This window comes from Heteronotia binoei, chromosome 11 (assembly GCF_032191835.1).
Source record: "Heteronotia binoei isolate CCM8104 ecotype False Entrance Well chromosome 11, APGP_CSIRO_Hbin_v1, whole genome shotgun sequence".
NCBI classification, from domain to species: Eukaryota; Metazoa; Chordata; class Lepidosauria; order Squamata; family Gekkonidae; genus Heteronotia; species Heteronotia binoei.
The window spans coordinates 5,168,434-5,192,707 of record NC_083233.1 but is presented as its reverse complement, the minus strand read 5'-3'; the positions used below and the strand labels follow the sequence as shown (position 1 = coordinate 5,192,707).

Genomic DNA, 24,274 nt, shown 5'->3' with positions numbered 1-24,274 from the left:
ACAGCCATCCTGTCCCTCCCTTCTGGCTCCTTCACTGTTATGTTTGAAGCATGCCACTGTCTTTCACCCTTCTCAAAAAGTTGTCTATTAATCCAGCCACCACTGAGTTTTCTTTCTACCATTGCTGCCAACTTTTTAGAGCAGGGGTGTCAAACATGTGGTCTGGGGGTCTGAATCAGGCCCCCAGGGGGGTTCCTATCAGGTCCCTGAGCAACTGGCTGTAGTCTGCGTCCTTCTCCCTCTCTGTTGCTTCCTTCTGTGAAACAGCTTGCCTTGCAAGGCTTGCTCAGTCGCACAGGAGCTACAGAGCAAACCCTCTGTTTTCTCCATTGGCTGAGACTCCTCCCTTGGGGAGGAAGGGGGAGGCAGAGCTTGCTTTGTCAGGCTCTCTCAGTCACACAGCAGAGCTACTGAGCCAAGCCTCTCTTCCTTCTATTGGCTCAGGCCCTCCCCCTCCTGGCCCCCTGGGGAAGGAAGGAAAGAGCCAGAGCTTCCTTTGCCCAGTTCCCGAATCACATGGGAGAAATTCCAAGAAAGTACCTTTAAGACCGAGAGCTAATGTTTTAAGGTTGTTGTTTGTCTGTGTCCTTTATAAAGTTTATATCTCTGCTACCTATCTAAAATAGGAACACACATAGCCCAGCCTGACACGGCCCGGTCCAGCAGTCTCATTTATGTCAGATTCAGCCCTCATAAAAAATGAGTTTGACACCCCTGTTTTAGAGCATACTACTTATTCCACCAGTGTCAATTTTATCACCTTTGACTGTTCTCTTGTTCCTCTGCAAACTGGCTTTCTTCTTCTTCCACCCTCTGAAATTGTCCTCATCTAAATCACTGACAGGCTCATCCCTGCAAATCCAGAAATCTCTGTTCTCCTTTTCCTTGACCTCTCTCCTGCTGCGTCTTCTTTCCTGTCCAAGATTTCCATGTTTCTGGGTTCTCTTTCGTAACTCTCTTTGAAATAGAGACTGGAATTTTCAGAGGTTGCTGTTGCCATCTTTGTCCTGGCTCTTCCATCCACTTTTAAGTTCATTTTTTTCCTTTCCTTTCCTCCCACTTTGTTTGGGCAGACAAAGAAACCCAGAGGGAGAAAGAGAAGCTGGAGGTTGAACTGGCAGCTGCTCGCTCCACAAACGAGGATCAGCGGAGGCACATTGAGATTCGGGACCAGGCCTTGAACAATGCTCAGGCCAAGGTGGTGAAACTGGAGGAAGAGGTAATCCTTTCAGATTGACACTACTAGGGCACTGGTATCCCATTCAGTGGTTTCTCAGAATCAGAGGAGCTGCTGGAAGTTCTTTTTACATGGGGCCCAAGGATATGTTCTGGTTCTGTTTTTCATTCAGCTTTGGCTCTGTTTCACGTTGCGTAAATTTAAAACATTAACATATTATTTTTAAAAAACTAGCTCACATTAAATCAGTGGGCCAGATTGTCCATTAAAGCATAGCACACACACACTGATTTTCAGTATAAATAACAATTTCACTAAAGTAAATTATAGCAACAAAATAATACCTGGGGGGAAAGCTGCAGAAATGCATGGCAACAGCAGGCTTCCCAAGTCCTCTCCCAAGGAGGCCTGGGAATAAGAGTGTTGCCATGTAGCTTCTCAGCTGGGAAGCCAGGGCTGCTCCTGATGTTGCTCTGAGAGCCACACGGCTAGTTCAGTCCTGACTGCAGCTGGCTCTTCAGTCACAAGTTCCACGGTGGCTGGAGTGCTGGTGCAGAACCTGAGCGTCTGGTCTCCTTGGAGCCATGGAATTCTTGTCGATGTCCTCTCTCACTTGACTGGCCTTAAGCTGGGGCTTTCTGTTGCTGCTGCGGCCATTCCTTTTTTAGTCCTTCCTGGCTCTTGTCACATCCCCCTGTGAAGGGAGAGCGAAAGCTCTAGAGACCTCAATTTCCAGGAATGAAGGGGATGGCATGTGGAAGTGAAGGAGACAGGAGAGATTTGCAGTGGCTAAGATTTGTTCTTCTGACTACCTGATAGCAATATGTATCTTTAAACCATTTCCACCTCACTATTCTTTTCCTGTAAAGGCTTCCATGTCACTTGCAGTAAAATAACATTGTAAACCATCGTGACAAAAGATAACCCAGCTACAAAACCAGCAGCATTTTTTTTAAAGTTTAAAACAGCAATGAAAATGAAGATTATTGCAATCAGTACAGTAAAACAAGAAGTGAAATGCTATAGAGGACTAGTCAGGAAAGGGAGTAGGAAGAAGACACAAATCAATCAAAATCCTGAGTAGACAAATGTTTTTACTCTTGTCTAAAAGAAAGCATGCTAAGTGCCAGGCAGATATGTTCAGGGAGGGCATACCACAGAGACACCAGCATACTTCAGAAGATGAGATCATACAAGAAGGGCCTGTTTGGAAGACCTTGACTGATAGACAGCCATAGTCTAAAGCACAGATTTTGCACAGCGTCAACTAGCTTTACAGCCCAAGGTTCTGTCTGCCTTCGGGAATCCATGCTTTCAGAAATAGATGCTTTCCAGTTGTTAGGACCTACATCAGAAGTTTTATTGAGTCTTCTTCCCCACCCCCCAAAGAAAAGAGTTGGTTGGTCATTGAGAACAGACAGGCAGGGCTGGTGCCAGGCTTTTTGGTGCCTAGGCAAGGCTACCTACTTGCACCCCCCCAACAAATTTTTTTTTTAAACACATTCCAGATATTTCTGCAGTGTTGTAGGATGGTTGAGAGCTGGAATCTACTTTTAGGTCTCTTCCTTGGCTTGTCCAGAATCAGAGTATGATTACAGCTCTGTCCTATGATCCAGTTCATTCAACAGTGACTTGCATTGGTTTAAACTTCACATCCTTCTAATAACCATGCTCAAGATGCTTTAGAGCAGGGGTAGCCAACGGTAGCTCTCCAAATGTTTTTTGCCTACAACTTTTGATAAAGTTCCTCATCAAAAGCTCCTTAGTAAGCTCAAGAGTTATGGAGTAAAAGGACAGGTCCTTTTGTGGATCAAAAAATGGCTAATTAATAGGAAGCAGAGAGTGAGTATAAATGGGCAGTCTTCGCAGTGGAGGACGGTAAGCAGTGGGGTGCCGCAGGGCTCAGTACTGGGTCCCATGCTCTTTAACTTGTTCATAAATGATTTGGAGTTGGGAGTAAGCAGTGAAGTGGCCAAGTTTGCAGATGACACTAAATTGTTCAGGGTGGTGAGAACCAGAGAGGATTGTGAGGCACTCCAAAGGGATCTGTTGAGGCTGGGTGAGTGGGCATCAACGTGGCAGATGAGGTTCAGTGTGGCCAAGTGCAAAGTAATGCACATTGGGGCCAAGAATCCCAGCTACAAATACAAGTTGATGGGGTGTGAACTGGCAGAGACTGACCAAGAGAGAGATCTTGGGGTCGTGGTGGATAACTCACTGAAAATGTCAAGACAGTGTGCGATTGCAATAAAAAAGGCCAGTGCCATGCTGGGAATTATTAGGAAGGGAATTGAAAACAAATCAGCCAGTATCATAATGCCCCTGTATAAATCGATGGTGCGGTCTCATTTGGAGTACTGTGTACAGTTCTGGTCACCGCACCTCAAAAAGGATATTATAGCATTGGAAAAAGTCCAGAAAGGGCAACTAGAATGTTTAAAGGATTGGAACACTTTCCCTGTGAAGAAAGGTTGGGACTCTTTAGCTTGGAGAAACGTCGACTGCGGGGTGACATGATAGAGGTTTACAAGATTATGCATGAGATGGAGAAAGAGAAAGAAGTACTTTTCTCCCTTTCTCACAATACAAGAACTCGTGGGCATTTGATGAAATTGCTGAGCAGTCGGGTTAAAATGGATAAAAGGAAGTACTTCACCCAAAGGGTGATTATGTGGAATTCACTGCCACAGGAGGTGGTGGTGGCTTCAAGAAGGCGTTAGATAAAAATATGGAGCAGAGGTCCATCAGTGGCTATTGGCCACCGTGTGACACAGTGTTGGACTGGATGGGCCATTGGCCTGATCCAACATGGCTTCTCTTATGTTCTAACTCCCATCAGCCCCAGCCAGCATGGCCAATGACTGGGGCTGATGTGAGTTGTAGGCAAAAGACATCTGGAGAGCTATCATTGGCTACCCCTGCTTTAGAGTGGGGTTTCTACCCTTTCTGTCAAGCCAGATGGTCCCTGGGCATATTTAATATGCAAATAGTAGCTATAAAATCCATTAAACTGAAAATAAGCAATGCAGTAGGACTAGGAAATCTGAAACAAAACATTAGTGACTCAGGAGAATAAAAATGCTTTTAAAAAAGCGCGCTGAACATTCAGCTTCACAAATTAAATTCTGTCCCATCAATAAACCCAATAAAGCTTATGATACTGATTAGAACAATTAAAGCTTTTCCCTTCTACAGCAGTGCCAAGACACAACATGTTGTATAAGAACACCTGACACGACTATTCTTCCACAAGAGTAAACAAGAGGCCTTGCAAGACTGCCATATAGTCTAACTGACCACAAGAGGGCTGAGCCTGTCTTGTCACTTGTTTTACAAGGAGAAGCATCAGCAGCAAACGAATACTTCAGTCTCTACTCTGCTCTTGGAAATGGCACTTCCCACATGCAGCAGCACAATCCCACTGTGGATCTCAAGAACAGTCATGCCCAAACCCGATTTAAGCACCAAATCACCAGAATACAGCAAGTGGGGAAAAAAGAGAATTATAGAATCATAGTGTTGGAAGGGATACCCAGGGTCATCTAGTCCAACCCCCTGCACAATGCAGGAACTTCACAAATACCTCCCCCTAAGTTCACAGTATCAGATGGCCATCTAGCCTCTTTTTAAAAACCTCCAAGGAAGAGAGCCCACCACCTCCCGAGGAAGCCTGTTCCACTGAGGAACTGCTGTAATTCCTTCTGTTTCAACAACTCTTTTTCATTCAGTTCCATCATTTTGCAGGATGTCCCCAAAGGGGAGCTCTATGGTTTTTTTTTTCTTAGTAAAATACTTAGATCAGACTGCCTGTCACAAATAGAATTGCCTCAAGATTACCAGATTTATATTTTTTTGCAAACTAGAAGAAGATAACACCAAGGTGTGCTTTATTGTTTCAACTTTTGAATTGCACACTGCAACCATTTTGGGCAACAAAATGTTTTGAGTGAACCCTGCACTGCTCACTGGGAGACACAGACAACATTTTAAAATATCGTCCTCCACTGTTGTTACAGCCCACTTAACAAACAAACACAGACCCCAATTTGCAATTCTTTTAATCTGCTAAAATCATTCCCATGACTCTACATACCAACTCACTGCCCACTTTCTCTATGTTTAAAGATGGCTTGCCATTTTGTCTGATGAAGCCTGCTTAAAGCATACGAAAGCTTACATTCTGAATAAAACTTAGTTGGTTTTAAAGGTGCAACTTGTCTACTGCTTTGTTCTATTGCTTCAGACAAACACGGCTGCCCACTTGGATCTATCAACATTTTAAAATGTTTGGGCAAAAACTGTCCCTTTCCTAATCTGGAGTTGGCAACCGTATCTCCTTCCCTTTATCTGCGCCTCGGACTTCAGCTTTTCGTTGCCTTCCCTGCAGCCCCTACATAGGAAAAGAACAGTCTTTCTCCAGTGGGGGGGAACCAAAGCAACTTATATTATTCTCCTCTCACAACCCCATGAAGTAGATTAGGCTGGAAGTCTGCGAGTGGTCCAAAATCACCCAGTCAGCTTTCACAGCAAGAACCTTGAGGTAGGGGGGAATGAATGCTTTCACTTGGGTGGGTGGGAAGCCAGCAAAGGTGGGGGGTACACCTAGAGCCTCTTTCTAGAGCCCGCTGTATTTTTCTTCAAATATTGCTAGTAATTTTATAAAACTATCATATCCAATATTACACCTAAGATGTGGAGTCTTGTGAGTAAAAAAATCTACCTTGTGAGTTACTGGCATTAAAGTTGTGAGCTACTGCAAAAATTAATTTGCTCTGGAGCCATTTTTCCTGAGCTAAGACAAAAATGTGAGCCAGAGACTTAAAAACTGTGAGCTAGGTCACACTAACTCAGTTTAGAGGGAACATTGATCATATCTTCCCCTTAGTTGTCTCTCTTCTCAGCTGAAGAGTCCCAGACTGATCAACCTGCAGTGGCCAGTTTCTTTAGAATGCATTATAAATGCCTGCTGTCAATTTGTAGACTCTTTGCCCAAAATAAAATGAATATTATTCCTGCTCTCCAATAAGCAGTGCAGTATTTAAGAGCCTGTGCTTGAGTGTGAAAAACCTAGACTGCAAGTAACAAGAATCTTTCTTTTGTTTGTCTTTTCCCAGTGTTTGTGTCATTTGCTTGTTTGTTTCCTGTGTATTTCCGGTTCATTTTTGCAGCTGTGAGGGCTAGGAACATTTTTTAAAAAATGAAAAAGCCTTCTGAGAGCACTGTGGATAACTGGTGTTGCAGGGAGAGAGGAGGAGCAAAGGTGCAATAAGGGGAGGACTCCTAGTTGCTTGGTCAAGCAAACAAAGGCTTGGGGGGGATCTCCCTTAACTCCCTCTACCCTGTTGGAGCAAGAAGTCTTCCTTGGCTGGTCATCTCTGTTCCCTCTTTGGTTAGCACTCCCTGGCAGTGGGGTGCCGGCCAAATCCCTTTCTTGGGGGCCTCCCCATATCCTCCAAGCCAGCCAAATCCCTGTCTGCCATCCCAGGTCAGGAACCCTCATGGGGTGTATTCCAAACAGAGGCTTTGGGTTGCACGTGTGTTTCCCAGCTTCTTTGGAAACTACCTTGGAGATCAGCACAGACTGTTGGGATATCTGCTTTGCCTTTTTTGGAAAATGGCACATGCAGAGGATCTCTTTGTCCCATACATTGGCTTTGGTCCAACTCTGTCTCACGGCAGTCCCATCTTGTGCTTTTCCTGTGCAGTCCCCACTTCATGAGGTACATTTGGTATTTCCCCATCTTTCTGCACTACAATGATTGTATTTCAGCCTGTATTCAACTATTAGTTTTTATTATTTACTTCATATATGCCCTGTTTTTCTCCCCCATGGGAAGCCAAAGCAACTTATATCATTCCCCTCTCCTCCATTTTTTCTTCACAACAATCCATGTGAGGAGTGTTAGGCTGAGAGCGTGTGACTGGCTCAGGGTCACCAAGCAAGCTTCCATGGTAGAAGTGGGGATTCGAACTGGGGTCTCCCAGATTGTAGTCCTGCTTTTTAGTCCAGGGTGTCAAACATGAAGTTCAGGGGCCGGATGAGGTCCCCGGAGGGCTCCTATCAGGCCCCCGAGCAACTGGTTTTCATCTGCTTCCTTTTCCGTGTATCTTGCTTCCTTCTGCATCACAGCTTGCTTTGTAAGGCTTGCTCAGTTGCACAGGAGCTACAGAGCAAAGCCTCTATTTTCTCCAATTGGCTGAGACTATTCCCTTGGGGAGGAATAGCTTGCTTTGCCAGGCTCTCCCAATTGCACAGCAGAACTACTGAGCCAAGCCTCTCTTCCTTCTATTGACTGAGGCTCCCCCTCCCCCAGTCCCCTGGGGAAGGAAGGAAAGAGCCAGAGCTTCCTTTGCCCAGTTCCCTGGATCCCATGGGAGAAATACAAAGAAAGCATATTTAAGACCAATGAGTGCTAATGTTTTAAGTTTTTTTAAATATATATATTTGTGTTTGTCTGTGTTCTTTATAAAAATTATATCTCTCCTATCAAATCTTAAATAGGTCCACACATGGCCCAGTCTGACATGGCCCAGCCCAACAAGGTCTCATTTATGTCAGATCCGGCCCTCATAACAAATGAGTTTGACACCCCGCTCTAGTCATTACACTACACTGCAATCACCTTTGATAGTTAGTTGTAGATTAACTTCAACCTACTGCAATGTTAACTGGTTGGTTAAGCCACACTGTTAGGAAGTCTTGATGTGCAGTCTATAAACGTCTCTGAATCAACCAGTGGAAATCTGTTTCTTGTTATTCTGCATATCTGCCCATCTTCTAGCTGTTTCTGCCCTCGCATTCACCCGTGTGGTCTTCCTTGCATTTGTTCGATGACAGATGGTTTGCCTGATTATTTAGGGGGTGTTCCCCAGCTGGTTCTGCTTCCTGTCGTATAAGCAGGTTGCACCCTTACTGGTCATATTACTACTTAAGGCTCTCCAGGCTTATTTTCTTTGCAGAAATAAATTCCTCTGGTTAATAGTTGCATTCACACATGTGGTAAGATAGAGCCCAATCACGAACCGAATATTTTGAATTGGTAGAGAATGGAGTTCTGCTCACTGTTCCTTTTGAACATTTTGTAGAATGACACCCCTCCTTTCATCCCAAGTAGGTGAGACACACAACAGTCTCTTCCCTGGGGGTGTATGTGGTATTTTTAGCCCTACTGGACTTGAACTGGAAGCTGCACACTCCTTTCCTTCCTCTTGTAAATAGATGTGGAAGTTTCTTAGTGGATGAGCAGTGATTGACTCTCAGGATCGGCATTTTTAAAGGGGAGATAAGGATAAATATCAGGCCAGCTCTTCCTATCCAGCTTTCCTTCAGCAGTTACTGAGTTTAAGAAATTAAATCCTCATAAGACCTACCTAGTTCTTGTGCTGTAACAGCAATTGAAGAGAGTTCAGTTCACAGAACAGCCATTCTTAAAAAACCAGAAATTTAAATAGGCCCATGATTGAGTAGTAGTCAGTTATGAAGCTGCGGATGATCTTGTGTGCTCGATTTGGATTTCTGAGCCTGTAATGAAAGAATTTCTGAGTTAGCCCTGTAAAAAAGGTGGGGTGGGATTAGCTTAGCAGCTTTTTGGCACAGGCTGCCATTTCTGGCCTGTGTCTTTCCATCCTCTAGTGTGACTTTTTCTTTCTCTCTTGGCTCTCTACCGCTTGCTTAATCTTTTCCAGACACCTTTAAGGGTTAGAAAGCAGAATTGAGAGAAGTAAAGTTTTGAGCCTTTGATTCCCCTTCCTGACTCTGCTACCAGCACCTCTTTTTCCCGCCTGTTTTTTCTATTTTCATATTTATAGTTTATTCAATTTATATACAATTAACAAAAAGAAAATCCTATAATTCCATACATAAATCTAAAAGTATAAAACAGAGATCAAAGGTAGTTCTATAACAATCATTCAACAATTCTAGTTTCTCTTTAGTTTCAGACTCATATCCCAATCATTTACACAGTAATTTCTTATTCTTACTTTCTTGTAACAATGTATATAATTTGTCCCACATTTCTTCGGCTAATTGTTGTCAATATATCTGCAACATTTAACAGCTTCTCTAAAAATTTATCCATGCTTGGAGTTTTTTTTAGTCTCCAACACCTGGCATACGCTTTCCTTGCTGCTGTTGTCATATGTATCATTAAGTGCCAATTCTCTTGTTCGCATCCCTATGTATTATACCTCATAGGAGCAACTGTGGTTTAAAAGGTATTGCCACTTTCAACATTCCTTGGAGCATTTCATGTATTTTCATCCAGAACGCTTTTGCATTTCTACATTCCCACCAGCTATGATAGAATTGTGCCAGGTTGTTCCTCACATTTTCAACATTTTGGAGACATTTTTGGGTACATCTTAGCTAGCTTCACTGGTGTAATGTGCCATCTGTGAAACATTTTTAAAAGGTTTTCTTTAAAATTTACTGATTTCAGCACCTCTTTTTAGAGTGGGGGCTCAGCTGCAGATTTCGTTCATTGACATGTGTGACGGAACCAGCCCAATTCTGCCTTCAGACCCGGTCCCATCAACTCCCTTTTGAGTTGCCAACTCCTGGAGGGAGCTTATCCTCTTCCCACCATTAGGGCATGCGGCCACCACCTGTTCAATTTAGGGGTTCCTGACTGAGAGGAACAGGACTCCCAATCCCCCTTGCCAGTTCTGAGGCCTGGCCTCAAGGTCCTCTGCCAACCCTGCACCTGGTTGTGACAGAGACCAAAGTCCTTTTTTGGGAGACCCCTGGAGGATTGGCACCCTTGCCAACTGCATGCCTTCCCCCTTCCCTGGACTCCCCTCTTGCAGTAGCGTGGTCTAAGGCGGTTGGGGAAACCATGTGGGACAGAGGGACTACCTTTTTAAACAGACAAAATATTTATTTAAAATTTATAACTAAATACAGGCATTTTTAAATACAGGGTGAACAGAAGTAATAAATGAAAGTAGGGATAAATGCTCCTTCTCTCCCTAATATATAACTGGCCCTGACCAGACCATCCAGAACCGACTCACCAGTCAACAAGACTCAAATCAAACTCCACTGACTGTCAGCTTCCCCTGACAACTTTTAACTTCCCGTTTCCCTCCAAAAACCTCTAATATAAAACCCAGTTCCCGCCCAGGAACTGGTTTTCCCTCCTGCAGCCTTCTGGGAGACCAACCTGAAAGACTTCCTGTCTCTCAAGGAGGCCTCCTCAGAAGTGCTGCTTCCAGACCGGAGGGGAGGGGGAAGGAGGAATAGACTAGGCCAAAGCCTTGCCTAGAGTTTTATAGACTCCTCTAGCCAACTCCCAGGCAAGCACAGGTCTAAAGTGGTGTTTCTCCACAACATGCTTTGTGCCACAATGGCCAAATTAGATGGCCGTAGGAAATTGGTGATGCCAAGAGTATGCATTTGATAGATGGCTTTGAGTGACTCAGGACCATGGATCTTCATATGTTTAGTGGTGGCTGCATGGCATGGGTGTCAGGCCAGGGCCTTATGCAACTTTCCAGAGGCGGTTCGCCCAAGAGAACCTGCAGCACTCCAACCCAGTCTCCCCCAGTATTCAGTGAAAGGGAAGATTGGGTGGTAATGCTGCAGATTCTATAGGGGGAAACCACCCCCCGGCTACAGCTCGGTGCCAAGCAGAGGCAACAGAGAGCTCCTTCACAAATCAGAAGGATCCTTTCCTATAAGCTAGGAGTACCCAGCCTCATTGAGGCGGTGGGCATACTTGAAATTTTGAGGGGGTGGGAGGTAAGCCAAGCATCATCTCGTGACAGAGGTAGCTGCTTCCATATGGGTATTCTTTGCAGAGAGAATGAGTCCTGCATTCATCTGAAACACCTACATCAAGGAGGCAGAGGAAAGCCAAGATTGGCTCTTCTTTTTGTGAAAAGATACTCTTTGTTTTCCTTTTCCAAAGAATTGACAAGGCTTGCGCTCCCTCTGTGGCCAAAAAAAGAGGTTTCCAATTCTCCGTTTTGTCTTGTAACTTTCTAGAGGTGGTTTTTGAGGATTGGAACTTATTTTAAACAAACGGAGAGGAGCTCACTTATATGCTAGGTAACATTAACTCACAGGTAAGTACAGAAATGAAAACCTCAGGGAGCATAAAACATGGATTCTGATGTCTCTACACTAATTCACAGAGTTTGGGAAACAAGAAGAACTGGAAGTCTTAATACAGGAAGGGGGACTATAACCGAATAAGCATTACTGTATCAGATACAGATTGCTGACAAGGATTTGTCTCTAACTTGTGGTTCAGAAACTGTCTATTGATTTTCTTAATAGTATTGTCATTCTGATGAAGAGTCAATTATCCAAAGTATTTTCATATATCCATAACTGTATTGTTTTAGGTGTTCCTAACGTGTATTCATGCACATATATTCACAACTGTATTAACCCACATATTACAATACCACCAGTCACTAGCCCTCATACATATTCATTGTACTCTTTTAAGATTTATGTAGAATAGTATTGGTAACAAAGAAGACCACAGTAAAAGGTAAGCCAAGGGCCTAATCTAGTCTCCCTGGTAGCAGTAGAAGAAGAAGAAAAAGAAGACTACAGATTTATACCCCGTCCTTCTCTCTGAATCAGAGACTCAGAGCAGCTTACAATCTCCTATATCTTCTCCCCCCACAACAGACACCCTGGGAGGTGGGTGGGGCTAAGAGAGCTCTTACAGCAGCTGCCCTTTCAGGGATAACTCCTGTGGATCTTCTTCGTGGTCTCTGTGCTTCACACTCATGGGATAGTGCGCCTGCGCCGATCCCCGAATCGGTACCTGAAAAAGCCCGGGATTTTTTCGCGCTCGGCGCCAATGGGCATGCGCAGGCGTCCCAATGCATATGCCCACCAGCACCAGTGCGGGGATCCCGCCAGTTCCTTTCTGACCGCTGCGCTGAGAGGTTTTCCTTTCCGTTTCCCCGGTCGGTGAGAATCCTTGGCTTTGCCTTTTTTTCTCGTCTTAGCCCGTTTATCGTTGTTAGTTAGTTAGTTAAATTTATAGTTTAGTATAGATAGTGTTAGTGTAAAAAAAAAAAAAGCGTTCTTTGTTTGTTTGGCGAACTGCCCCTTGGGGTGCTTCGCTCCCGCTTTCCCCCGTTTTCTCTCAGATCATTCTGAGTAGTTTTTTCTGCGGCTTCTTTCTATGGAAAGTCGCTGGGGGTTTTTCAAGCGCTGCCGTGCTTGTGGAAAGAAGATCGCCCCTCCGGACGGCCATTCCCTGTGCCTGTTGTGCCTGGGAGAAGCGCACCGAGTTGAATCCTGTCCGCACTGTCTCCGCTTCTTGAAGCAGACCAGAAAAAATCGGGCGGCTCGTTTATCGGCGGCGCTCATCGAATCGGCGCTTCGGCCTCATAGACCGATGGAGTCATCGGTACCGAAATCGACCGACGCCCCGGCACAGGAGCTTGCATTGGCCGATGCTGCTCCGATACTGACTCCGACTGATCCGCCGGAAGAGCGTGGCTCCACAAAACGTTCCCGCGAGGGCTCGGTGGATACGCCCGCTAAGAAGCGTCGAGAGGACTCGGGGACCCGAGCTCCTAAGAAGGCGAAATCAAAGGAGAAGCGGAAGCGACCCCGCACTCCTTCCCCATCGGCCAGTACATCGGCGTCGGCGATCTCTAAGCCGCCGAAGAAGATCTTGGCCTCTCCACGCCGAAGCCCTGTGAGTCAGCAGCGTCTGTCAGCATCGGAGCAGGAGCAGGAGATCGACCTGACCCAACGCTCATCATCTTCTGGGTCCCGTCGGCGGTCAGCTAGCGAATCGGCCTCGGAGGTGGAACAGTCGGCACCGATAGTCCCGTTGGTTCCGTTCAGACCTCGGGACAGACGTGCACCGGAGCCGTTTCATGCGCCTCAACGCTTCCCGATACCACCATGGGAGCAACGCAGGTGGCAACCGCCCTACTCCCGGTACGACTCCTGTCATTGGTACCCGGAGGACTACCAGGACTGGGAGCGAGCATCAGAATATTCTTCCGTGTCGAGGGTCTCGCACCGATCCAGGAAGGCGTCGGCTTCGGTGTCGGTCCCCCCGGATCGACAGTTGGTTCCGGTTGAAACTCCGCGTAGACCACTGCCGGTCCAGCTGCCGCCGCGAGAGTCGACCCCGATCCTGTCAGAGCATTCCACCCATCAAGACTCTTCATCGGAGTCGGACGGTGAAGTCCAGGACTTAGACCCTTCACCGGTCTCCCAGACCGCTGAGGATCTTCCGATTTCGCCATCGGAGGATCTAAAGTCTTATGGGGACCTTGTGAAATGCATCGCTGCCACCCTTCGATTACCCGTGACCCAGCCAGAACCCGTAGTGGACGACAACGTGTTCGACATAATGCAGAAGAACACGTCCACTGCGGTCGCTCTACCGGTTACCAAGGTGATCCTTCAAGTGGTCAAGGAACCTTGGAACAAACCATCTTCGACGCCGGTGTCATCCAAACGGCTGGACCACATGTACAGGGTCCAGGAGACGGGGGCTGAATTCTTATTCACCCATCCACGCCCTAACTCGGTGGTAGTCTCCTCCTCCTCGAAGGCCAGGAAGGTTCACTCCGCTCCACCGGACAAAGAAGGGAGGAAGATCGACGGAATGGGCCGCAAGGTCTACTCAGCTGGGGCACTCGGCATAAAAATATCTAACTACGCAGCCTGCATGGCTAGGTATCAGTATGCCGTGCTGGAACAACTTGCCCCGTTCCTCTCTTCTCTAAGTGAGGACAAAAAGGGCGCTGCAACCAAGCTGCAGAAAGAAGGTCTCGCTGTGGCCAGACAACAACTGGCTGCAGCGAAACACATGGTGGAAGCCTCAGCCAAACAGATCACCTCTGCAGTCTGCATTAGGCGTCACTCCTGGCTTCGGTCTACGGCACTCCACCAAGATACAAAAACCTTTATCGAGGACCTGCCTTTTGAGGGTGACGGGCTCTTCAGCACCACAACTGAAACGGCGCTGCAAGAGTTCGATAAGAGCGTCAAGACCTCCAAGAACTTGGGCGTCCAATCCACCCCCAAAACTTCTAGGTCCAAGCAGTGGCCTAAGCACTGGACCAAGAAGCCCTATCAAAGGTTCTCCCCTGATCAATGGCGTCCCCGGCCTGCACAGCCTGAACGACCCTCCTTCTCTGGTAACGGCAGGAACCGTTACAGGGCCCAGCCCTCCAACAAGTCTAAGGGGGCTCGTCCTCAGAAGCAGGGGGTTTGACTTCCTGCAAGCACGCGTCATCGTTCCCACTGTTGGCTCTTCCATCCGCCTGCGCCCTTTCCTGCCTGCCTGGGAGTTGATCTCCACAGACAGGTGGGCACTGTCCATCGTAAAAGAGGGCTACAAAATAGAGTTTGTTCAGACCCCAAACCAGTCCGTGGTAGTTACCACTCCCCCTTCCCCACCTCTGCTGGCGGAGGTGAACAACCTCCTACAGAAACAAGCCATAGAGGTGGTTCCGCCGGAGGCCAGGACAGGAGGCTTCTACTCCCGTTACTTCCTGGTCCCCAAACGGGACGGGGGTTTGAGGCCTATCATGGACCTTCGGAGTCTGAACAAATTCATTCTGTACCAGAAGTTCAGAATGGCTACCCTGCAAACTATCCTGCCCCTCATCAATCAGGGAGACTGGATGGCGACCCTGGGCCTCAAGGATGCCTACTTTCATGTCAGCATCCACCCTGCGTTCAGGCGTTTCCTAAGGTTTGCAGTGGGTGCTCGGCACTTCCAGTTCAGGGCCCTGCCGTTTGGACTGTCTACCGCTCCTCGGGTGTTCACGAAGCTGATGAGTGTGGTGGCTGCCCGCCTTCGTCTTCAGGGAGTTGTTGTCTTCCCATACATCGACGACTGGCTTCTTGTGGCGAAGTCGAAGGAGAGTTTGACAACGCACATCGCCATCACTCTGCGGCTTCTCGGCACCCTGGGATTGCAGGTCAACCTGGAGAAGTCCCATCTGACTCCATCAAGGACAGTTCAATTCATAGGGGCTCTGCTGGACACAGATCAACACCGAGCATTCCTTCTTTCGCAGAGAGCAAAGGACATCATCAATCTGGTACAGCTTCTCCAAAGGCAGCAGTGGGGCACGGCTCAGCAGCTCCAGCGGATGCTGGGGCTGATGGCTGCGACGACAAGCGTGCTACATTTCGCAAGACTGGGAATGAGGGGACTGCAACTGTGGTTCTTACGCCATTTTCGTCCGCTCAGAGATTCGCCCCGAAAGAGGTTTTCCATCCCACCCAGGACTATCCAATCTCTGCAATGGTGGGGATTGGAGAGCAACATCTGTCAAGGGGCTCCCTTTCATCTACCAACCCCTACTGTGACTATTGCCACCGACGCTTCCATGTGGGGGTGGGGAGCTCACCTGGAAGATCTATGTGTGGGGGGCCAGTGGCCTCCGAAACTGAGTCGGTGCCATATAAATTACTTGGAACTGCTGGCGGTTCACTTCGCCCTTCGCTCCTTTCGCCCTCTGTTAGCAGGGAAGACTGTGGCACTGCTTACGGACAACACCACTGCCCTGTGTTATATAAACAGACAGGGGGGGACAGTGTCCCGCAGACTGTGCTCGCTGGCGATGGACCTCTGGACGGAGTGCCTCCAGTGGGACATTTTTCTGAAGGCAACACACCTGCCGGGGGTCCTCAACATTCAGGCGGACTCTCTCAGCAGGGGTGGAGCTCTCCCACACGAATGGGAACTGCAATGGCGGTTCCTGGAGCTGGTGTTCCAGCGTTGGGGGTACCCACAGCTAGATGTCTTCGCCACAGCGGAGAACAAAAAGTGCCCCTTGTTTTGTGCCAGGGGAGGTGCGGATCCAGCCTCGCTGGGAGACGGACTCCTTCTTCAGTGGGGGGGGCTGGTTCCTTTACATGTTCCCACTCTTGCCTCTACTGACAAGGGTAGTCCACAAGTTAGTTCAGGAGAAGCCACGTTGCATCCTGGTGACTCCTTGGTGGCCCCGTCAGAGTTGGTTCTCGATCCTGCTCCAACAGTCGAGGGGGGTATTTTATCAGTTCCCGACAGATCCGGACCTGTTGTCGGCCCAGGGCGGGCACGTACTCCACCACAACGTGCCTCACCTGAAGCTGACGGCGTGGTTCATCGATCAGTAGGGTTTTCCACCAGGGTCCAGCAAGTCCTCCAAAGCAGCAGGAAGCCTTCCACTCGTGCCTCTTACGAGAGGAAGTGGAAGAAGTTCAGTAACTTTGTGGCTGACTCCCCTACGTCGCCTGACTCCGTTGGGCTTTCGGCAATTTTTGAGTTTCTTTTAGCCTTGGTGGATGAGGGGCTGGTATTCTCCTCCATCAAGGTTTATTTGGCGGCTATCTCTGCTTTCCATGTTTCAGTAGAGGGCTATTCTGTTTTCGCTCACCCTCACTCCAAGAGGTTCATGAAGGGACTGTTCCGCCTTCATCCCCCTTCTAGATCCCCTCCACAGTTGTGGGATTTGACTCTGGTTCTGGACAGGTTGACTCGTCGTCCTTTTGAGCCCATGGCAACATGTTCCTTACAACTTTTGTCCTGGAAGACTGCATTTTTGGTTGCCATCACCTCAGCACGTCGTGCGGGGGAGCTCACGGCGATGCGCTGTGATTACCCCTACCTTGCCTTCAGGGAAGCGGGGGTCTCCCTAGCTCCAGACATTGCTTTTCTTCCCAAGGTGGTTTCCCAATTTCATCTTAACTTAGAAGTTTGGTTACCCACGTTTTACCCTAGCCCTTCCTCGGATGAGGAGCGCAGGCTGCATGCCTTAGACGTTAAACGTGCCCTCTTGTTTTATTTGGATCGTTCACGGGGCTTTCGTAAGGACAACCAACTTTTTGTCTCCTACTCTGCCCCCAAGTTAGGGTCCAAGATTTCGTCTCAAAGGCTTTCCAAGTGGCTCACTGAGATGATTAAACTTTGTTATTTGTTGGCGAAGAAGCCTTTACCTGGACCTGTTCGTGGACACTCCACAAGGGCGATGGCCACGTTGGTGGCATTCCTGAAAGGTGTGTCCCTTTCCGACGTCTGCAAGGCGGCTACCTGGTCTTCTCCGCATGCCTTCATGAAGCACTACGCGCTGGACGTGCATGCTCAGCAGAGGACTCGGTTGGGAGCTGCGGTGCTGCAAGCTGTTTCTTCAGGTTGACTGTCTTCCCACCTCCAGGTATGCTTTGCTTGCTAGTCTCCCATGAGTGTGAAGCACAGAGACCACGAAGAAGATAGACAGGTTGCTTACCTGTAACTGTAGATCTTCGAGTGGTCATCTGTGCATTCACACTACCCGCCCTCCTTCCCCACTGCTGACGGTCTCCCTCCAGTAAGAGGCTTTCGGCGGTCAGGAAGGAACTGGCGGGATCCCCGCGCTGGCGCTGGTGGGCATGCGCATTGGGACGCCTGCGCATGCCCATTGGCGCCGAGCGTGAAAAAATCCCGGGCTTTTTCAGGTACCGATTCGGGGATCGGCGCAGGCGCACTATCCCATGAGTGTGAATGCACAGATGACCACTCGAAGATCTACAGTTACAGGTAAGCAACCTGTCTTAGCTATGGCTAACCTAATGCCATTCCAGCAGGTGCATGTAGAGGAGTGGGGAATCAAACCTGGTTCTCCCAGATAAGAGTCCAGGCACTTAACCACTACACCAAACTGGCAAACAGAAGATAGGTACCAACAAAAACGGTCTACAAGTTGGAATGCGACCTTGATAAGGAGTAACACTGGAGTCTGGGAATTAATTCAAAGACTTTTGATCAAGAGACGTTTAGGTGGGAGAAATAATGGGCCATTAAACCTATAACCTATATTTGGACTGTAACGTTTGTTTTATGTCAATCTGGCAAGACAAGTAGTGTTGCATGCACATGCTACAAGTGTTTGCTTCCTGATTCTTCATTAAAAGCTTCTTTTGTATTTATTGAAGAAGTCTTGTGATAAATTCTGGGCAAAACCTTACATACTGAAACTTGGTGGGATGACACTCACAATTGGCGCATTAGGATTGAGGATTACGATTTATTTAAAAGGTATAGACAAATAACGAAGGGTGGAGGAGCTGCATTAAATGTAGAGGAGGTATATACTTTATATGCCAATAAAGGCTTATCTGATGATGAAGATGTATATACTTATGAGGAAATCAGTGAACTGAGCATGGAAGTTCAGCTGAGGGTCTCTGGGTAAAAATAAAAGGAGTAAGAAATCATAGTGATAGTATGGTGGAGGGTCTACTATAGAGAAATTGGATGAGACACTCCTAGAACACATTACATAGTTCTCAGAGAGACAGAACATGGTGGTCATGGGAGATTTCAGTTACCCAGCTATCTGCTGGAAGTCCAACTCTGCTAAACATGAAAGATCAAATGAATTCCTGACTTGTGTTACTAACAGCTTCATTTTCCAGAAAGCAGAAAGGGAAACAAGGGGATCTGCTATCTTGGACTTCATTCTCACCAACAGGGAAGAACTGGTAGATGAGATGAAAGTAGTGGGCACCCTGGGTAGTAGTGACCTTGTGATTTTGGAATTTGCAGTGTTGGGGAAGGGAAAAGGTGTATGTAGTCAGACATATAGGTTCAAGAAAGCAAATTTTGACAAACTTAGAGTGATCGTGGGTAGAATCCCATGGCCAGAAATACTTAACGATAAGGGAATTCCAGAGACATTGGAGTTTTTAAAAAGTGAAATATTGAAGGCACAGTCATAAACAATTCCTATGAAAAGGGAAAATGGGAGGATTCTAAAAAAGCCAAGGTGGCTCCATAAACAGCTTTCTGAGGATTTGAGAAATAAGACTCATTTAGGAAATGGAAGAAGAGCCTTATAACCAAGGATGAATGTAAACAAATAACCAGTGCTTGTAGAGAGGTTAGAAAAGCTGATCCTCAGTATGAGCTTACACTAGCGAAAGGTGCTAAAAACAACAACAAAAGGGTTCTTTTCTTATGTACAATGTAAGAAAAAGAGCAAGGAGATAGGCAGGAAAGGGGACAGGAAAGTGAAATTGTAACAGGTGATGAAGAGAGTGCAGAACTGCTCAGTTCCTACTTTTTCTCTGTCTTCTCTTGTGAAGAAAAATGTGTTCAACCTGGCAAAAACAGAACACATGATGAGGGAAGGGAGTTGCCGCCTAGGATCAGCATAGGGCTAGTACATAAACACTTAGCTCCTTTAAATGAAACAAAGTCCTTGGAGCCAGGTTAACTGCATGTAAGGGTATTAAAAGAACGTGGACAATTTCTGAGCCTCTGGCCACTTCATCTGACAGCAATGAAGATCCTGTGAATTTAGGGGGAAGATATTTGTGAGTTTCCTGCATTGTGCAGGGGGTTGGACTAGATGACCCTGGAGGTATCTTCTAACTCTGTGATTCTATTATTCTATTTTTGAGAAATTTTGGAGAACAGATGAGGTGCTGGAAGATTAGAGGTGGTCAAAGAAGGATAAAAAGGAGGGTCTGGGTAACAACCAACCTGTCAGCTTGACTTCTATACCTGGAAAAGTTTTAGAACAAATCATCACAGTCAATCCTTGAGCATTTAGAAAGGATGGCTGTGATTACTAGGAGCCAGCATGGTTTTCTCAAGAACAAGTCATGTCAGACTAACCTTATCTCTTTTTGAGAAAATTTCTTACCTTGTTGGATCAGGGGAATGCTGTAGACATTGTTTATCTTGGTTTCAGTAAAGCTTTTGATAAGGTTCCACATCATGTTGGCAAGTTGGTAAAATGTGGCTTGGATAGGTGGATCTGAAACTGGTCAATAGATCACACCCAAAGAGTGCTTGTGAGTGGTTCCTCCTCCTCTTGAAGAGGAGTGACAAGTAGAGTTCCTCAAGGATCTGTCCTGGGACCTGTTTTGTTGAATATTTAGAAGAAGGAATGGGGAAAGGAAAGGAAAGGTCCCTTGTGCAAGCACCAGTCGTTTTCGACTCTGGGGGGACGTTGCTTTCACAACTCTGGGCCATTGGGCTCTTGAAGGAATAGAGGGAAGTCTTATTAAATTTGCAGATGATACTAAATTGGGAGGGGTAGCAAATACAGTAGAAGACAGAGTCAGGGTACTGATAAGCATTGATGCAACCCTTCCTGTCCTCCTTCACATGATCTGCCTATGCTTATAGGTTTATAGCCTATAAACGTATGTTCACAGAATCAGCATTGCTGTCAGATGGCCATCTAGCCTCTGTTTAAAAACCTTCAATAAAGAAGAGCCCTCCACCTCCCAAGGAAGCCTGTTGCTCTCTAACGGTCAGAAAGTTCTTCCTAATTTTTGGTCAAAAAGTTTTCTGATTTAATTTCAGCACATTGGTTCTGGTCTGACCTTTGGTGGAAACAGAAAACTACTCAACATCATCCTCTGTATGACAACACTTTAGGTACTTGAAGGTGGTTATATCACCTCTCATTCTTTCCTACCCAGCTCCTTTAACCTTTCCTCATAGGAAAGGTTGGTCTCCAGACTCCTCACTATCTTTGTTGCCTTCCTCTAGACACATTCCAGCTTGTCCACAGCCTTCTTAAATTGTGGTGAGAAGAACTGAACACAATACTCTAGGTGACATCTAACTAGAGCAGAGTAAAGCAATTCCATCAGTTCGCATGGTCTGGACATTATACTTCTGTTGATACAGCCCAAAATCGCACATTTGTCTTTTTAGCTACTGCATCACTCTGCTGGTTCACGTTCAGTGTATGGCCACTAAGACCCCTAGATCCTCTTCACACATACTTCTGCCAAGATAAGTTTTCCCCATCCTATAATTATGCAGTTGATTTTTTTTTCCTATCTAAATGCGGAACTTCACATCTATCCCTGTTAAAATTCATTTTCCTTCTCTTAGGAATTGTTTGTGACTGTGCCTTCAATACTTCACTTTTAAGAAATTCCCACCAACTCCCTTCTCATTAAGTATTTCTGGACATGGGATTCTACTCAGCATAACTTTGTCAAAATTCGCTTTCCTGAAGTCCAGCCTATACATCTCACTTTGTACAGATTTTGTTTTCATCAAGATTGTAAATTCCAAAATTACATGATCACTACTACCCAGGGTGCCCATATTTTCACCTCATCAACCAGTTCTCCTCCTTGTTTCCCTCTCCACTTTCTGAAAAATGAAACTGTAAGACAAGTCCGAAATTTATTTGACCTTTCGTTTTTAGCAAAGCTGGACTTCCAACAGATATCCAGGTAATTGAAATTTCCCATGACCACTGGGTCCTGTCTCTTTGAGAACTTTGCAGACTGTTCTAGGAGTGTCTCATTCAAGTCCTCTGCCTGACTTGGTGGTCTATAGCAGACCCCCACCGTAATATCACTATTATTCTTATTGCTTTTATTTTTTTCTCAGAGACACTCAATTGAATCTGAATCACATTCAGATTCATGTATTTCCTCACAGGTGTGTATCTCCTTTACATTTGTCTGTTCTTTTTAAATAAGTTGTATCCCTTAATCCTAATGAATTGTGAGTGTCATCCCACCAGGTTTCAGTAAGGCCCATTAAGTCATAGTTCCCTTCCTGTATTAGGACTTCCAGTTCCTCCTGCTTGTTTCCCGTACTCTGTGGATTAGTGTAGAGACATCGGAATCCATGTTTTATGCACCCTGAGTTTTTCGTCTCTGTACTTACCTGTGAGTTAATGTTACCTAGCATATGTGCCACTCCTTTCTAAACTTTAACCTTCTTAACCCCAGTTATTGGCATTGTACTAGACTTTGAATTTTTTTCTCACTCCCTCATATGATTTAAGTTAAAGCCCTCCTTATTAGGTTTGCAAAACTCCTACCAAACACATTTTATAATAATAATAATAATAATAAATTTTATTTCTACCCCGCCCTCCCCGCAAAGCGGCTCAGGGCGGCTAACAGCAAGTAATATATTAACATAAGTAGTAAAACATTAGATTAACAATTAAAATTACACATATAAAAACCCGTTAATTCAGTTAAAATACTTAATTTTACATTACATTATATATATATCTGGCAGTAATAGCTGTTCTAGCGCTGATTCTGCCAGTTTAAATGGTGTTAGAGATGGCGGTTCTTCGTTCATTGCAACTCAGCAGTCCGTATCATTATAGGCGTGTCTAAAAAGGGCAGTCTTGCAGGCCCTGCGGAACTGGTCGAGGTTCCGCAGGGCCCGCACCTCCTCCGGGAGCTGGTTCCACAGTGCAGGTGCCGCAACTGAAAAGGCTCGTGCTCTGGTGATTTGGAGTTTGGCCTCTCTCGGCCCAGGGATGGTCATTTTGTTTTTACTTGCTGACCTCAGTGCCCTCTGGGGTTCATATGGGGAGAGACGGTCCCTTAGGTAGGCAGGTCCTCGGCCATATAGGGCTTTAAAGGTAATAACCAACACTTTGTACTGGACTCGGTAGATAACTGGCAGCCAGTGCAGTCCGCGCAGCCCCGGCTGTATGTGCTCCCATTTCGGGAGCCCCAGTAACAGCCTGGCCGCCGCATTCTGCACTAGCTGCAGCTTCCGAGTCCGGCACAGAGGTAGCCCCAAGTAGAGGGCATTACAGTAGTCCAGTCTTGAGGTGACCGTTGCATGGATCACTGTTGCGAGGTCGCGGCGTTCCAGGAAGGGGGCCAACTGCCTTGCCCGCTTCAGATGAAAGAATGCTGACTTGGCAGTGGCTGCTATCTGGGCCTCCATTGATAATGAAGGCTCCAGTAAAACACCCAAACTCTTTACCTGGCACACTGGTTCCAATGGTGCGCCGTCGAAGGTTGGGAGAGCTATTTCCCCTCCCTGGGCGCCGCGACCCACGCAAAGGACCTCTGTCTTTTCCCTACTTTGTGCGGTGCAAACCATCTCCCAATAGGAGAGGTTCATCTCAAAAGAGTAATGCATGGTCCAGAAATTCAAACCTTTCCTGATGACATCATCTACCTAGGCAGTCATTTATTTGCAGTATTTTTCTTTCCCTTCCTAAACTGCAGCCTTCAACAGGGAGAAGTGACAAAAGCACTACCTGCATTCCCAGAGCCACATAGTGTCTTAATGTTTTGTGGGCTGTGCCAGTATCATTGGTTCCCAGATGGATCAGCAAGAAAAGGATAATAATCCACGGTCTTGAGGATTCTTCCTACCGTTTGAGTCACGTCTGTCAAGGGGCCTTGCCATGAATACTATATTGTTGGTTTCTGTACTTGCTGTATCTGTAGTGGGAATGTTTGAGGGAGTTAGGCTCTGCGGTGCTTTGCTTGCCTTGCTGTTGTCTGTAACATACAAAATAATCATTCTGCCCTGGCAGAGATGCTCCTGTCTTAACTTCAAGGACATGCTGTCTTCTCCTCTCAGGGACTGTCTTGGCACCTGCTAACACCTCCACATGAGAAACTGTAACTTTTGCTTTGCACAGACTTTTTGTCCTGCATTTAGGCAGGCTCATAACATCCTGGGAGGGGAATATAGACCCGGCTCAAATGGTAAAAGCCAGATCTGACACACTCATATTGCTGTGATAAGTCTATCAATAAAATGAACCTTTTCTGGACATCAGAGAGAGAGGCCTGCTTATTGAGGACTGCTCAGGAACTGACAATGTCCTGGATGCACACACCTGGTAGACAGCATACCCCTTGAGATGACAAGTCCAGTTGGCAGGATTTAGCCTCTACCCCCTGAGTAGGAAATCCCCAGTTACCAGCACATGCCTTCTCCTATATTGGGGAACAGAAGCTCAAGTCCTCTCATCCATGGGGGCCTGAAGAATTTCCTTCAAGCTTTGTGAGGCTGGGGAAGTCACCCTTGTTCCAGTGGTCCAGAATCAATATCTATGGGGAGATCCTGGTACCGATTGGGTAGCAACAGCAGCTCAGAATATCTGTTCATCAAGAGATGAACAGAGGTGGTTTACCATTGCCTACCTCTACATATAGAAACCCTGGACTTTCTTCTTAGCATCCCATCCAAGTACTAGCCAGGGCAGACCTGGCTTATCTTCTGAGATCTGATGAGATCAGGCCAGCCTGGATAAGACCGCACTAGCTAAAGAGCACCTCCATATTCAGAGGCAGGATGCCTTTGAGAGATGCTGGGCAATAAGAGAAGGCTGTTGCCCTCATGCCCTTGCTGAGGAGTAGACTGAGAAATCTGC

General features: G+C 46.6%; 1 protein-coding gene across 1 annotated transcript in view; it reads left to right on the top strand.

The window, feature by feature from the left end:
* AMOT (angiomotin) overlaps window positions 1–24,274 on the top strand; it is a 71,044-nt gene that overhangs the window by 29,559 nt on the left and 17,211 nt on the right. Inside the window, exon 5 of the mRNA XM_060249238.1 lies at window positions 1,074–1,219. Within this exon, the coding sequence (XP_060105221.1) occupies window positions 1,074–1,219 (146 nt within the window). The remainder of the gene's footprint in view (window positions 1–1,073; window positions 1,220–24,274) is intronic.